The sequence below is a fragment of the Chiroxiphia lanceolata genome, chromosome 8 (assembly GCF_009829145.1).
Source record: "Chiroxiphia lanceolata isolate bChiLan1 chromosome 8, bChiLan1.pri, whole genome shotgun sequence".
Classification (NCBI taxonomy): domain Eukaryota; kingdom Metazoa; phylum Chordata; class Aves; order Passeriformes; family Pipridae; genus Chiroxiphia; species Chiroxiphia lanceolata.
The window spans coordinates 2,656,016-2,671,366 of NC_045644.1; the positions used below are offsets into that span (position 1 = coordinate 2,656,016).

The 15,351-nt window shown below is 41.8% G+C and overlaps 1 protein-coding gene across 4 annotated transcripts in view; it reads left to right on the forward strand.

Moving 5' to 3' along the window:
* Nucleotides 1-14,321, forward strand: part of TACC2 (transforming acidic coiled-coil containing protein 2) — a 125,993-nt gene extending 111,672 nt beyond the window's left edge. For all 4 annotated transcript variants that reach the window (XM_032695072.1, XM_032695073.1, XM_032695074.1 and 1 more), the window contains 7 exons: nucleotides 959-1,102; nucleotides 1,991-2,067; nucleotides 5,861-5,904; nucleotides 11,169-11,329; nucleotides 11,648-11,754; nucleotides 12,863-12,983; nucleotides 13,803-14,321. In XM_032695072.1, the coding sequence (XP_032550963.1) occupies nucleotides 959-1,102; nucleotides 1,991-2,067; nucleotides 5,861-5,904; nucleotides 11,169-11,329; nucleotides 11,648-11,754; nucleotides 12,863-12,983; nucleotides 13,803-13,868 (720 nt within the window). In that variant the 3' untranslated portion in view covers nucleotides 13,869-14,321. The remainder of the gene's footprint in view (nucleotides 1-958; nucleotides 1,103-1,990; nucleotides 2,068-5,860; nucleotides 5,905-11,168; nucleotides 11,330-11,647; nucleotides 11,755-12,862; nucleotides 12,984-13,802) is intronic.
* The last annotated feature ends 1,030 nt before the right edge of the window (nucleotides 14,322-15,351 follow it).

Genomic DNA, 15,351 nt, shown 5'->3' on the forward strand with positions numbered 1-15,351 from the left:
ACTTGGGGCTGGGCTTGGCAGTGCCCAGAGAAGCTGTGGCTGCCCCATCCCTGGAAGTGTCCAAGGCCAGGTTGGACGGGGCTTGGAGCAACCTGGGCTAGTGGAAGGTGTCCCTGCCCATGGCAGGGAGTGGAATGAGATGAGCTTTAAGGTCTCTTCCAACCCCAAACCATTCTGGGATTTTGTGAACTATCTTTTATAACCTCCTTGGATTTAATGTACTGTAGCTTGGGTTGTTTGTATCTAGAGTTGTTTGCGAGATGTCTCCTGCATCTCAGTGTCACAGACCTGTTCTTTGCTCTCCTCCTCATTTCACATGCTGCTCTCCTCCCCTGTTAACCTGGGCTGCTGACATGAGCAAAATTGACAGCTGGTTAAAAAAAAGCCTCATATAACTTACTAATTGCATGCTAAACACTAGAGGGGCAACAACAACATCACTTGTATATTCACACTTTTTATGTGATATTGTTTATGATAGATACACTGTATTGGCAGGTCAGACCTAGGAAAGGGAGCTGTCCTCTTGCTTCTCGTTTCTTGATTTATTTTTATGGAAAGAGAATTCTCCTTAACAAGCTCTCTGCCTCCAATTCTAATTTCCTCTGCTGATGTGCATTTCTTGTGGATGTTTTGATGAAATCCTGCATCAGAGAGTAGTAAATTTTCTAATATAATACCTTAAAATATTGATGACAAAGTGCTGTTTTTATTTTCTCTCTGTAAGGGTAATACGACTCTCTTGGCACTTCCTATGGATCTTAAAATGTGTATTTTACCATTGCTGAACTCAAGGTTCCTTGTCTGTGTTATTGCTGTCACAATTTAGAGGTGCACAGAACTCTAGCCCCCAGCTCAGGACCCTGGTGCCTCGCACTACACCCAGAAAACATGTGAGCTAAACACTTATTTAACGGTTCATTTCTTTGTATTTAAAAAAAAAAACCCAAACACACAGAGAGAACCTGCTATCCCAGCAGATGTTTCCATCTCTAAAAGTGCACTCTACTCCCGGATCGGCGCCTCGGATGCGGAAAGCACCACGGCTCTTCTCTACCCCCAGCAGGACTTAGACTCAGCTCTACGACTCGCCAGAGCAGAGGTAATTTTCTCCAGGATTTGTAGAAGGAAATACCTGCCCCTTGTGGTTCCCTCCTTTCCTGCTTTCTCCTGAATTATTTGTTTTATGAGCGCTTGTTGTGTTCCTGAAACCATCCTCAGCCATGCTAAAGCAAAGGCTGCCACACTGCAAGTTTCACTTGTTTCACATAAGTGAAGAGCAGATGTTGTATGAAAATAAATCTGTATTTCTTTTAACCTCAGGTGTACTCTCTGCCTCTTGGCACTGCTGTATAATTATAGAAAAATAGTAAGATGCTAGAAATAGGAATAAAATTATGTGTTTTACAAACTATGTGTAGTATTAGTCTGGCTGATGATAATAATTAGAAGTGGGTACAATCCAGTATTAGAGTATTCCAAACTCGATGGTGAATTGTGTGAATGAAAAGTACACAAAGGAACACAGTCCTTGGGGTATAAAATATCATGGACAGCCCTAAAAATGCACACAGAAGCACAGAACCCCCTTAGAAGACAAACTGAGGGACCAAACCCACGTACAGAGGTATTTCAGGTTTGGCACTGGGTCAAATCAGACATGGTGTGGGGTCATACAGTATTCCTTGTGAAGTGTCCTTGGAATGAAAAGTCAGGAGTGAAAAATGAAACAAGAACATTGCAACTGCTTTTCTAAGTTAATGTCTCAAAGCTGGAGTATGATTTCACATCCAAACCTTTTAACTGCACCTTGTAGTCTGAAAAACACCACTAGGGTTGCTTATATTTGAACCCATTATCCACTTGAAAACTATACCCCTGTTAACTAGGATTTGATATGAAAACAAATATTGGACAGTTTGATTTCCTTTTTAATGAATCACGTAGTTTTAATGATGTGGGGTTTTTTCCTTTGTTTTCTCTGTTTCAGATTGTGGCCAAGGAAAGAGAAGTATCTGAGTGGAAAGAGAAATATGAAGAAAGCAGAAGGGAAGTGATGGAAATGAGGTGGGTTATTAACTTGTCCCTGGCTAATAAAATGAGACAGAAAATCTCATTTCAGCCTGTGGTTAGTATGCAGAGTACCATGGTCCTACAGCTGTTTTGAGTATCTGAATTTGTTTCATTATTTTTAGCTGCAGGCTTTGAATTGATCCTAAACTGATACTTTGTCTTTACTCTGTATGGTGGGCAACCCTGTCCAGGGTAATGATTGAAAACTGACAGAAGGACCCTGAGCTTTCCAGTTTGTTGTGGTTGTATCTGTTCTATTCTGTTTCTCCTTGCAAACCCTACCTCTGTTACATTAAATATCTGTATCCTGGAACATGTTTTGACCTTTCTTCCCAGCCTGGGTCCTACCACTTGCAAAGATGACAACAAAATCCCTGTAGTGGATCATGTGAGCGGTGCTGCTCAGAGAATCACTTAAGTTGCTCGTTTAGCCAGTTGAAAGGTTCAGCCTTTCTTTTTTTTTACAGTTGGTAAGACCATAAGAAGGACCAATGAGCTTGGCCTGCTCATTGATCTGAATCTGAGAAAGTCATCAGTTGCAAAAGAGGATGTATGAAAATAATACTTCATGGAGTCTTTAAAGCCTATTCTTTTCTACCTTCAAAAACCAGAAAAAAATATCCCCCCTCATAACTCATAAATAAAAGGGAACTGTCAGATTATTTTAACATCCTTCTTTTAAGTAATAATTTATACAGTCTCTTCCGAGACTGAATTTTCCTCAAAATCCCTTCTGTTCTATCACCAGCTTCTTCCCAAAATGAGACCTCTTGGTGATTTAAAACTTAAACCAACATGCTGTGTCTAGTGCTGACCTACATAAGCACTTGCTGCTTGTATCCAGGAAAACTGTACTTAGGGAGTGAGAGTAGAAGGGAACTGCAGTGCAGAGCTCAGCAAACGTTAGCACGAGTGCCAGGAGTCACACATGGCAGATTGGAATTGTGGCAGCACGGGGCTCTGAGCCAAAGCATCTTAAGAGAAGCATCTGCAAAAGGCAAGGGCAGCCCCTTTATTTCTTTTTTACCATCTCCCAGTGCCCAGCTGAGTTCTCTCACCTCTCTTGCTCTCTGTTGGGAAAGGAGACAAAACCCTGGCATAGCCCTCAAGTGCTTAATGAGGAGAAGGAGAAAGGAGCGGCTGCGAGCGGTCGGACCAAGGGAGCAAAGCAAGGAATGAACAAAATTAGGAATTGTAAAGAATGTCTCAGCATGCAGCACACACTCAAGTGTGTGTTTGGTCTGCTCTCTGGAAGCTGCTGGGCTGCACGTGTCTGCTGGGCACTGCCAGAGCCTGCTTATTCATGGAAGGAGAGGAACAGGGGGGTGACACAGAGCAGCTGGCATTCCATAGGTCTTGTCCCCTCATCTTCCTTACAGTAATTTGCTTGTGTGTCTGCACCCTCGATAAAATCTGACTTGAAAAAAAAAAAGCCATTGTCTAAGCCAAAATTCTCACAGGCACATGCTTGGAACACATGGATGGAAAAAAAAAAAATCTGACTGATATTGTCACAAAGTGATGAATACACATATGTGTACAGAGAAAGATTGCTCTTGGAGGATTAAATGTTGAAACAGCCCATGTGTGGTAAATTAGAGATGCAGCAATGACATGTGACATAATGATAAGGAAGGAGTGAAGGGATTATCTTGAGTTGCAAGCACAAAATCATCACTTTTCACAGAAGGAGAAGCAATGCTCTTCTACCCAAGTACAGGTTACTCTGGCTGGAATATCCTGAATTCCTCCAAGTTTCCAGGAAAACATCAGTCTGGAGAAAATTCCACTCCAGAGAACAGAAGCCAAAATGGGTTTAAATATGCAAGAACTATCAAAGAGCTAAACCAGGGTGGGCTGTACTGTAATCCAAGAGCACAACCAGAGGCAGGCAAGAAATATTTATGGTGCCTCAGTAAGAGAAGTCAAGCAGATGACCCCTGAGGTCCTGGATTTTGGTGGGTTTATGACTTATGAAATTTCAGGAAGTCAATAAATGACTGACTGACTGAATGTCTAAAAGAGCAAGAGTTAGGCCTGTGCAGCATGTCAAGCTGGGGTTAAATGTACTCTCCCAGAGAGTAATGATGTGGCAGCATCCTTTCATTCTCCAGCCACAATGACCATTTTTTAGGCTGTTTGACTGAAGGAGACCTTTGATGTGAATCTGGAACAAATTCTTCACTTGACTACCTTGCATATTATTAAAATCAGTGTGCCATTGCAGCATCCACTTCTGTTGAACAGCTGCCACTTGATTCATGAAGCTGGATAGTGCAGGGAGGTGCAGTGGTGCCTGCTTGCACTAGTCTAAGCTGGTAAGAGCAAGAAATAGGTAGTGTGATTTAATTTGACTGCCAACTTCTGTGGTGCTGCTCAGGCTGGGAAGTGCTCGTTACCCTGAGTGCTTGAGTTCATTTTCTAGGATGATAAAACTTCCTAAAGGTGCCTGGTGTTACAAGGATATGACAAGGCTTTAAAATCCTTATTGCTTACAGCAAGCTTTTGAGGTAATCTTCTCTGGACATGAAACCAAACCCTTCCTTTTAGGGGGAAATCCTTGCTGCTGTCTTTGCTCTCAAAAGTGTCATTTATGGTTCAGAGGACAAATCCCAGTGCACAGGGGTAGAGCCCCTGCTCTGCTGAGTGCTCTGCAGGACCAGGGCAAGGGAGATGCTGCTGCCCTTTGGGGCAGGTGGCCTTCCCAGGGGTTCTGGGCTCTGCCTGTGATTCAGGTTTGGGGCAGGAGGTACTGGGGTTACTCCTTTGACTTTTTGGGAGCTCTGCAAGTTTCTCCTTTTTCCTTACTGACTTCTGTCTCAGGATTTTCCCACATCCTTTCTGTAACCTCACCAACTGCAGCAGACCTCTAAAACAGAGCAAGTGAAAGCGAGCTAAGACTTCAAAAGAGACTTATTCAAACACCAGTTTTGAATATCCACTTCAGATGAAGTGTGTGGTAATTTTTGTTTTTTGTAGACAGTCCTACGTGGCTCATGAATCAAAGCACAGATCAAGCTAGTCTCATTTCATTAGCTTTATTTGGCTCTGGGAAGGGATGGATCATCTTTCTAAATCACATTTAATCTGCTTATTTTGGCTAACCTCTTTTCGAGAAGGAAATTCAAAGCCTACTGTGAATATATGAAGTAAAATGGTCTTAAAAGTAACATTTTGCCACCTCTGCTTCAAAAACAGATTTGGGAAATGGGACTTGATTGATTTTGTGCTACATGTTTGAATATTTTGGTCTTGTTCTTTTAAGTGCAAATGGGTCATTTAGTCATGAGAAGATTCATTTAGAAGATGAGATGCATGTTGAGTGAGGGCCAACTCTACCCCTGTTAAGTTTATTTGCTACCCATTAAAAGTTTACTTAATGTTCATATTAAAATAAACACAAATATGGAGAAGAGGGGAGAAAGTAATGGAAAAATCAGGCCCTTTGTAATTCTAGAATTGGGCCAGTGTGACTACGTTTATATTTAAGTTATGATTGGTGTGATGTACTTTGGGCATGACTCAAAAAACAGAATTTGTTTCAAAGCAATCCCTTTTTCCTTCCTCCACCTTTATTGATTTCCATGGAGAATTAAAAATCAGGTGCAGTGTTAAAACTGTCAGTCTTATTTGTTACTCAGGCAATAAAGAACATATAAAAGCATGGTAGGGTTCTGTATCTCTTAAAACACCACAGTTCAGCTGCTGATAACGTTGTTTTCTAAGTAAACACGACAATTATGTTGTTTGCCAAAAGCTTTGCTTTTGTTTTTTTCCCCTCTTACAGGAAAATAGTCTCGGAATATGAGAAGACGATTGCTCAGATGATAGGTAGGTGTTTCTGCTCTGAAAGGTACTCTCTGGTTGAAGTCTGTGGACTTCATTTTGATGCTGGCTACATCTGCTGATGCTGCTGGGAATGTGAATGCATCTGAGGACACCAGTGTGAGGAAAATCAGGGCTTCAGCTGACAGCCAGCAGGTCCTGGGGCAGTTCAGGTAACACAGGAGGTCGGGGCTTTCCTTTCTGCGTCAGAGCTAACTGTCCCACAGGCAACACGTTCAAATGCTTTGCCCCAAATTCAAGGGGATCTCTCCAGGAGAGACTTCCAATGACCTAAAAACCCCTTAGGCATCCGGCCCCAGCTGTTTAATGGCAGATAACCAAATTTAGCTCTTTACAACAACAGGGATTATCTGTGCTAAGTGCATCGATCAGACCAAAACCAAGATTAACTCCAATCCCAGCTGGGAGTTTATGAGTGGCCAATCCACTTCCCCAGTTACTTACTGACATAGGGGTCTCCTTTAAGGTCTAAATTATGACATGTTTTGCCTCTCAGTAATTAAAAACCACCTTTGCTAACAGCATGTCCCACAAATGCTACGTGCAGTAGCATTTCAAAACCAAGGGTTGCAGGGCTTGTGCTCTTCCTCAGCGTGGGAGGTCTGGCCCCTGGGATGTGATTTTAAAGCCTCCTCATAAGATTCCTAAAGGTCTTTTTATTAGTCTGGCTACAGAAAGCACCAGTGGCTTGTGCTGCCCTGTGCTGCTTCAGCTAGAGCTGTTTCCCAGGAAGGGGAATGGCTCAGTGGGATTGTGGGATCTCCAAGGCCAAAGTTGCTGGGAAGAACACCAATGACTGGTGATTTTTGCTGCCTTCCTGCATTTCTCAGCCATTGGGAGACACCCCAGCCTCCTTTCAAATGAAGGGAAAATTTTGCCTTTAACTAAGTAACTAAATTTTGCAATAACGGCAACTATAATAAAGTAATTAATAAAATATCTAATAATGAATAATATATACTAATGATATGCCTGGCTTCATTCTCTATGGTGTTATGCCTCCATTGCCTTCTGTATGTACAAGTAAGCCAACTTGCCTGCCTTCTGACATAGTGTCTGTCATTGTCATTGTGCAAGTGTTAAAATAGGAGTGACCAGAGTATGAAAAGAACTTATTTAATTTTGCTTTACACTAAATATACTCTGGTATATACCCTGAACCTGGCCAGTCGTATGGACACACACAGGACCTGTCCTTTTTTCCTGAGCATATGCATACAGTTAGCAACAGAAGTTTCTTTTTGACAACAAAGTCAAATTCTATTTCTGAAAAAACAGATTTGAAAAAAAAAGAACAAATCAAATTTTGAGACCACAGCACAAGAAGTTGTTACAGAATAGGGGTCCTGAGGCAAAGGCACAGCCTTGGTGTACTTGGCACATTCCACCACTGCCACTTCCTCTGGTTGCAAAGAAATGAAGGATAATTAAAGCACAGGGCCATTGACCACTGAGTAAACAGAAAGACCTTTAAACTTCACATTCAGAGTGTCAGAGTGTTTCAGATGCTCTATGGCAAGTTTTTAAGAGCTGTGGCTATAAGTAATTTTGTTTGCTGTCCATTTGCAAAGGAACTGAGCCAACAGCAGTGACACAGAAAACGTGTTAATTAGAGCAGTATGCAAATTCTGCAGCATGGTAGTGTGTTAAATGCTAGGCTTCTCCCTGCATTTAATGTAAATTTTAGATCTAATTGTCCCACTTTCTCATGCCATTTCTCGTAAACTGCTGTCTGTTCTGATACAGGAATTTGCTCATGCAAATGCCACATGTGGAGGAAAATATGTCTGTGTGCTATTTGCATGTACTTCACTGGCCTGTTATCACAGTAATGCCTTAGTGCTAAAGCAAAATATGCCTTGTTACAAAAGAAATGCCTGTGCTGTTTCTACTTATGATTTAACCCTTCTGAGCTATTTATGCAGCTCTGTTAGTAGGGCACTAGTGAGCCAATTTCACCAATCCCTCTGGTGAATATTCAGTGGGGTCCACAGGTCCTGCTGAGCTTTTTGTAGGTTGGCATGTGTGTATAATGAATATTGAGAATATTCTGTATTAACAATATATGATTGTGTATGTTTGCCTACAAAGGCACTGAAAACATGCATTGCAAGCAGTAACTGCCTTTGATTCCAAGGGCTGTGGAAGGTTTGTCATACACATATAGGACCCAATATTACCCAGCTTAGCTTATGTGATTATGTGACACTGCACAGCCAGAGCTTGCAAGCTGTCAGTGTAGAGATCACTCTGAGTGTCTCTTTGCATATTTTTTACTGGTGCTTTAACTTTTTTTCCTTTTTCCTTACACTTGCCTCAACCCCTAACGTGTTTTAGTTTATACTGAGGAGTGGGGGAGAAAAAAAGACCGGCCTTTCCTGGCCAACCTGCTGCTTGTGCTGCTGCTTTGCTGCCTGGTGCCCAAGTTTTGCAGCTCACAGCTGCATGGCTGTGTGGAGCAGAGCCTGTGTAACCCCAATATTTACTGCACCCCACCCTCCACACACCTTGATCACAGCTACCCCCAGTCCCCCTCCGAAATCCCCATCCCAATTCCTTTCCGTTGATGGATTTGTAAGTTGGGTTGGGTTGGTTTTTTTTTTCTGTTAAAAATGTATCCTTATACTTTACATTTAAAGACATTATTAAATTCTCCTTGTGAAAAACAAACAGATGTTATGCTTTGTGCATTACAGGTTGTTGCATTACTTATTTTCTGCTTTCCTAACAATTCCCGATTTTCTATTTTGCTTCCGTTTTCGTTGCTTCTTGCTATTTGCTTGCAAAAACAAAACAGGCAAGCCTGGTAAGTAAAGCTTTTCACCAACTTTCACACCAGCATTTTGCATTTTTAGTTACTTTTGCTTTTGTTCTGTGTTTGCTGCATTCCCATTAAGTCATGTGAGTAATAGTGAGCTGAGCCTGAAAGCGGATCTGCTGTGGAGGTGCTCTGATTCTGTCAGTTTGGATAGTGTTAGTCCTGAGCATACTGCTGTTATTGTTGGTGAGCCATGGACAGTGCGTGGTGTAGACATGGAAGTCGTTTGATAAAAGTATCCTAATCACATAACCTCATAAATGCCCTGAGAAATAAGTATCTGTAACTGCTTGGCTGAGATTTGACCGGCAGACTGTTAGCGGCATTGAAACTAAATCGTGGTTATAGAAAACAGAAGGTCCCTTCCAGCCCAAACCATTCCATGATTTGATGAAAATATCACATAAAACTCCAGTCTCCCTCCAGCCAAGGGCCAGTTTTTCTTTTCTGTAGTATTTCACCATTTTGGTTTTGGAGCATTGGTTGGATGGGGCTTGGATCAGCCTGGGCTGGGGGAAGGTGTCCCTGCCCATGGCAGGGGGTTGGAACAAGATATGCTTTAATGTCCCTTCCAACCCAAACCATCCTGTGATTCTGTATAATTTGCCCCTGTTTCCTGTGTGTAAGTTGAAGTGGAGCTTGGGATGAGTGTTTGAGGAGCTGATCCAGCTGAGGAGAGAGGAGGGGGCACCACAGATGCACTGGGAGGAAGAGGAGGAGCTCAGTAGTTGTGAGGAAGCACAACATGAATTACCAACTCTCTGCCTGCCCTAAAAACAAGTAAGAAGGAAGTTGCTAAAGTACCTCAGACAGAGAGGAAAAGTAAAGTTGTGAAATTAAATGCATTAAAGTACATTAGGTGGTCATGCAAAGGGACCCCTTCTCCTGCCTGGAGTTGTGATGACAAAACTTTTGCCAGAGAACAGGATCCTGCCAGTAAGTGTTTTGGAATTAAGCTTCACAGCGTGTAATCTCCAGCATGATTAAAACTAATCTAGTGCTGGAACACAAGGTGACAGCTTCTCAGATTTAGAAAGGTAAACAGAGGAGAACAAATTGTTTACTGTTTTAATTGAGAATACGTTCATTTTGACATTACAAATGAACACAGGGTGTCTTTAGGAAGGGGAAATAGAAAAGAATGTTTATTCTTAATGAAATGTTAAATATATCAAACTGATCTGGCATTACAGGGCACTGAGTTTCTCTGTTCTGCCATATCAAAGGTGTTTGTTCACCAGTAAAATGAAGGTGTTACAAGCAGGTCCTGAGAATTTCTCTGGTTCCTTTGATCTTCTACATCACAGAGCAAAACTGAATATGCAAAAGGAAGAGATTAATCTCAGATTGGGAATTGACAGTATCAGCTTTGACATTTGCAGCTGACCAGCACTATAAATGTTTAATTCAGATGAAAACTTCTCTTCAAATAAAAAATAAAAAAGAAACTTTCATTTAGTTCTTTATGTTACAAAAAAGGCCTAAATGAAAAGTTGTACATTCTGAAATGCTTTTCATGTGGGAGAACTTCTTACCTTATTTTAGTTTCTGTTATAGACGAAGGAAAAGGATTAATATAAAATTGCTGTGTTTTGCAGGTTGGTTTTCATTTCAGTATCATTCAAAGTAGCCCTTAGAACACAGACACAGGAATCATATTTTAGGATATGAAGGAAACAATGCAGTATTTTGTAAGACAATTTCTTTTCTTCCAGTGTTATATGGATATTCCAACTTATTATGGGCTCAATTCCCTTGAAAAGTTCTCTTCTATATGGATTTGGATTCCTGTTGTGTTCTGCCCACCATCCCTGGCTCAAATTTAGCTATACACATGAGGATCTTGGCAGATGTTTTCTGCAGACCAGAGCTTAGGAAGGCTGTCTAGTGTTAGATTTCCTTTCTGCCACATGCTACAGTAATCCTAAAAATGAGAGTTGGCAAAACACTGTTTTTCCAAGGGAAGAATTGGAGTTAATTCCACTAAATAAAGTGCCTTGTTTTTACAAAAGAGACGCCAGGAGATAACAAGCATATATCAACAATGGCAAATAATTTGTTACCGGTGCTGGTAATATGCATAACTGTCCTTTCCTGTAGTTAGTAGATCTTCAGGCAAGGAGGGGAAATCCGACACCTGCCTTTTTCATGGGAACAGCCAAGTTCAGAGTGAATAAATCAGCAGCACAGAGATACATTCACATTTTCCCCCAACATCAAAATATTTAAGTATCACTGGTTTTAGCAACTGTTATCCAAAACAGGATTGTGTCTTTATATAAAAATGACTTTTTTGCATCCTGCAAACTTACTGATACACAACATAGAGCACAGCATAGTAGAAACTGTAGATGACAGTGAAATCAGTGTTCTTACTACTGTTACCCTTCTGAAAATCTTTTTTCCCCTCCCCTTCTCTCCTTTCTAACAGAGGATGAACAGAGGGAGAAATCTGTGTCCCACCACACCGTTCAGCAGCTGATAGTGGAGAAGGAACAAGCTTTGGCAGATCTGAACTCGGTGGAGAAATCTCTGGCAGATCTTTTCAGGAGATATGAAAAAATGAAAGAAGTATTGGAGGGGTTTCGGAAGGTGAGTCGTGTTAACAGCTGTAAAGGGCAAAGCTGAGCAGGCTCTCGTGTACCAGTGCTGCTGAACAGAAGGCACATCTTGTGCTTCCAGCCAATTCACATGCACTGCATCAGGTCTAAAGGTCTAAGTGAAGGGTTGCAGACACTTATCAAATGCAAACAGGGCTGTAAAGCTTTTTGCATTGTGTAATATTGCTTCAGATGGCCTCCGTGGGGGGGGTGTCAGCCCTTAAAATAGCTGTTTGTGACTCCTGCCAATAGGTGCCTGTCCTACATTTTGACCTCTTGGATTAAATTTAATGTAATCTTCTCTTTTAAGAATGAAGAAGTGTTAAAGAAATGCGCACAGGAATATTTATCGCGAGTAAAGAAGGAAGAGCAGAGGTATCAAGCTCTCAAAATTCACGCTGAGGAAAAACTGGACAGGTAATTGATCCATAGAATCACAGAAAGGGACCTTAGAGACCATCATGTCTCAACTCCCTGCCATGGGCAGGGAGACCTTCCACTAGATCAGATTGCTCCAAATCCAGCCTGGCCTTGGACACTTTCAGGGATGGGGCATGGATTGTACACATCTTTTTCCAGGAGTTGATGCTGCAGGAGGATTCCCGTGGTTGAGCCTCACATCCCAGACCTGATCCTGCAATATGCAAAGTGCAGGCTGCCCCGTGACGGTGGAATGAAATTCCCTAATGAGAATTTCTCTAACGTGCTGGTGTTTCTTACAGCTCCTGACCATGCAAACACCTTAAATTTCTATTTTTATCAAATGTCTCCATGTTTCTTTAGCAAATTTTCCATGGAAGATCGAGAAAGAAGCCATTAGCCAGATTTATGGAGGTGCAGAGAGGGCTGCAGCTCAGATGTTTGCACCTGCAGCTAGTATTCCTGCCCCCAGAGATTTGCCTCTGCCCCTGTGCTGTCTTATTAGCCCCGTATCCATCAGCAGAACAGAACCTGTCAGTGCTGCTCAGCTCTTTCAGTGCAGAAGCAGTGAGTCCTCTCTCCCTGCTGACACTGGTTAGCTAAGCAGGATCAGCCCAATTGTGCTGAGGATGATGAGCAGTAGTTACACAAAAGATCATACCAGGTGTGCACGGATAAGCCAATGTTAAGGAGTGAACATCAGACTGTGGCTGAAGAGAGGCAGCTCTGGTTGATTTTTAAGGGGTTTTTTTCTATATTTCCGTGTAATGACCAATTAAGCATTTCTAGGAAATACATTCGGAACTCCCAGTACAGTCCCCTGAACTGGAGACCAGATTTACAAACTGCCATAAAACACCTCTGCCTAAGTGATGTTTGTGACCCCAGCACAAATATCTGAAGGGAGCAACACAGACGTTAGGAAAAGACTTTGCAGCCTTTGCTGAGCAAGAGGGGGAGTTGAGAGAACTCTCTAGAGACAAGTCTCAGAATACTGCCAAAGATGTGCCCTCTCCACCCATCTGTTAAGGTGCAGTCCATCCCTTGGCACCCTCTTTCCTTTCCTGTAGAGAACCTGACGTGACCAAAACCTGTGTTTTTGCAGAGCCAATGCTGAAATTGCACAAGTGAGAGGCAAAGCTCAGCAGGAGCAGGCAGCGTATCAAGCCAGCCTTCGTAAAGAGCAGCTCAAAGTGGACGCCTTGGAGAGAACACTGGAACAAAAGGTAAACAGCAATTCACCTCCTCCTGGAGGTCAGACCAGACCACAGGTCTGCCCTGCTCCTCAGGTCCAGCTGGCCCAGCAGTATCCTGGCTTCAGGGAGGGCAGCAGTGCCCAAGTTTTGGGACAAAATCCTCCCCATGCCCCAGGCACTCGAGGCAGATGGTTTGACCTGAGTCCCCCGAGTGCTCGGGGCTGGCTCAGCCTCGGCCAGAGCTCAGGGTGCACCTCTGCAGTCCAGGCCCTTGGTTTGCTTTGCTTCTCCAGTTTAAGACCTTGCTTCAGTTCTTCTTTCAGGTTTTGTTTCCCTTTTTAGTTTTAGCTGTGATTCCAATGCTAATTCCAAAGTGTCTGTAGGAAATGTCTATTTATATCTCGTGTTCCCTCGCTCAGCCAAGGGAGCTTGCTTTGGCACAGTACAGCTTGTCCTTGCTCAGAGCCCTGCAAAACAGGGTGAAAATAATGAAAAAACAGAAAAGTGCAGCCTAGAAACAAATTTACACTATGTATCATTATGGTGTGCTGGGAATGACTGTTATAAAGCTGTCTGCTTTGGTGCTAAATTGGATTTATTGAAGTCAGAGGAGCTGTATCTGGAAAAAAAAGTAAGCATTTGTTTGAATTCACAGAGCTGTACTATGAACACAAACATGTAGCTGCACTATAAATGCATTTATATCTATATGTATAGAAATTCTGTTCTCAGCAGTGGAGGAAGCCTAATTTTCCCACACTTCTCCCAGTGGTTAGATAATGTTAAAAAAACACCTCCTCGTCTTAATGCAGCAATATTTTTAATAATGATTACTGTTTTATTTTCCAGAATAAAGAGATAGAAGAATTAACAAAGATTTGTGATGAACTGATTGCCAAAATGGGGAAAAGCTAACTTTTAACCAAATTTCTGGACTTCGATCCTGAGTGCAATATGACCATTGGCACACTGATGTCCATACATTTATGTGGACAGGTTATATTTTCACTTTTTCGTATGCACTACTGTATTTTCTTTCTAAATAAAGTTGATTTAATTGTATGCAGTACTAAGATGACTATCAGAATTTCTTGCTATTGTTTGCATTTTCATAGTATAATTCATAGCAAGTTGATCTCAAAGTTCCTGTATCAGGGAGATTGTCAAGTTCTCTAAGAAATTACAAATTGCTGATCCTAGCCTTCCCTTTGTACATGAGTTCCCATGTTGGATGTCTTTTGGATTTAATATAAACATGTATTACTTGCATGGGGACTCTTGCCTTAAGGAATGTAAACTTTATCTGCATTTGCCGATTTGTAAAATAAAATTAAAAATTTAAAAAAAAAAAAAAGAAAATGCATGTCACAAATGAAATTCTCTATTGTAAATAAATTTTTTCGTTGGAAGTTGAAGAGAAGTCTGGCTCTGTTTTGTGTCCTTCACTTGCCTTATTTCATGTTCAGCACCAGATGCAGCAGCTCCTATGAATTAATTCCTTCACAGAAAGCACTTCATGGGTCGCTGCTTCGAACAGTTAGTGGGTCACAAGAATATACTACTTATGTGCACATATCTAGGTCTATATCTCTCTAAATATATACTTGAGTGGTTCAAATCCAACATATATATATATATATATATATATGTTGGATTTGAACCACTCAAGTCTCAAGCATAGTCTTAATCCTCCAAAATATTTAATGCTCTGACCCTGATCCAGCAAATCCCATGGGCAAACGTAATGAGGCTGCTGGAGGACTTGGAGGCTGTGGCATACGGTGATGGGATGGTTTTTAAGCATGTTCCAGCACTGAAAAGTGAATACATTTTCGTCTTCCTGCTCCTGGAAGAATTTGCCTGCAGGGTTTGTGGAGATGAGGTACGTGTGATTAGAAGTGCAACCAGAATAAGCTCGATAAGTAGCATTCTCGCACACCTCTTTATCCTGTAAGTTATCCTCTGCAGAGGATTAGCTATGTAAGAGAAGCATTAAAGCTGTAATAGCAAACAAACTGCTTTCTTTGGCTAATGGTGCATCTCTTGGATCTCCATGATGTGGACAGTCTTCAGCCTGGTTCTTGTCAGCTCCCTTTTTGTCCTCAAAAGTAAGTCAACTCCCTTTTCTTTCTTCTTTTGTTTCGTTTTCATTTCCTACCTCAGGCGTGGCTGAGCCTCTTTGCTGTTCTGGGCTCCTCTCCTGGGTTGGGTTGGTTTCAGGTTATCTTGTGTATGTGGTTAGCACAGAATTCCACCTCTGTAAAAATAAATATGTGTGCTGACAAATTCAAATGTACGTGTCCCCATGAACAGCAACGTGCTCTGCAAGGTTCAAGTAAGGTGTTTTAAATATTTGCAAATTCATGCCTGCCTTTGACAGTACCATATAGTTTGAACT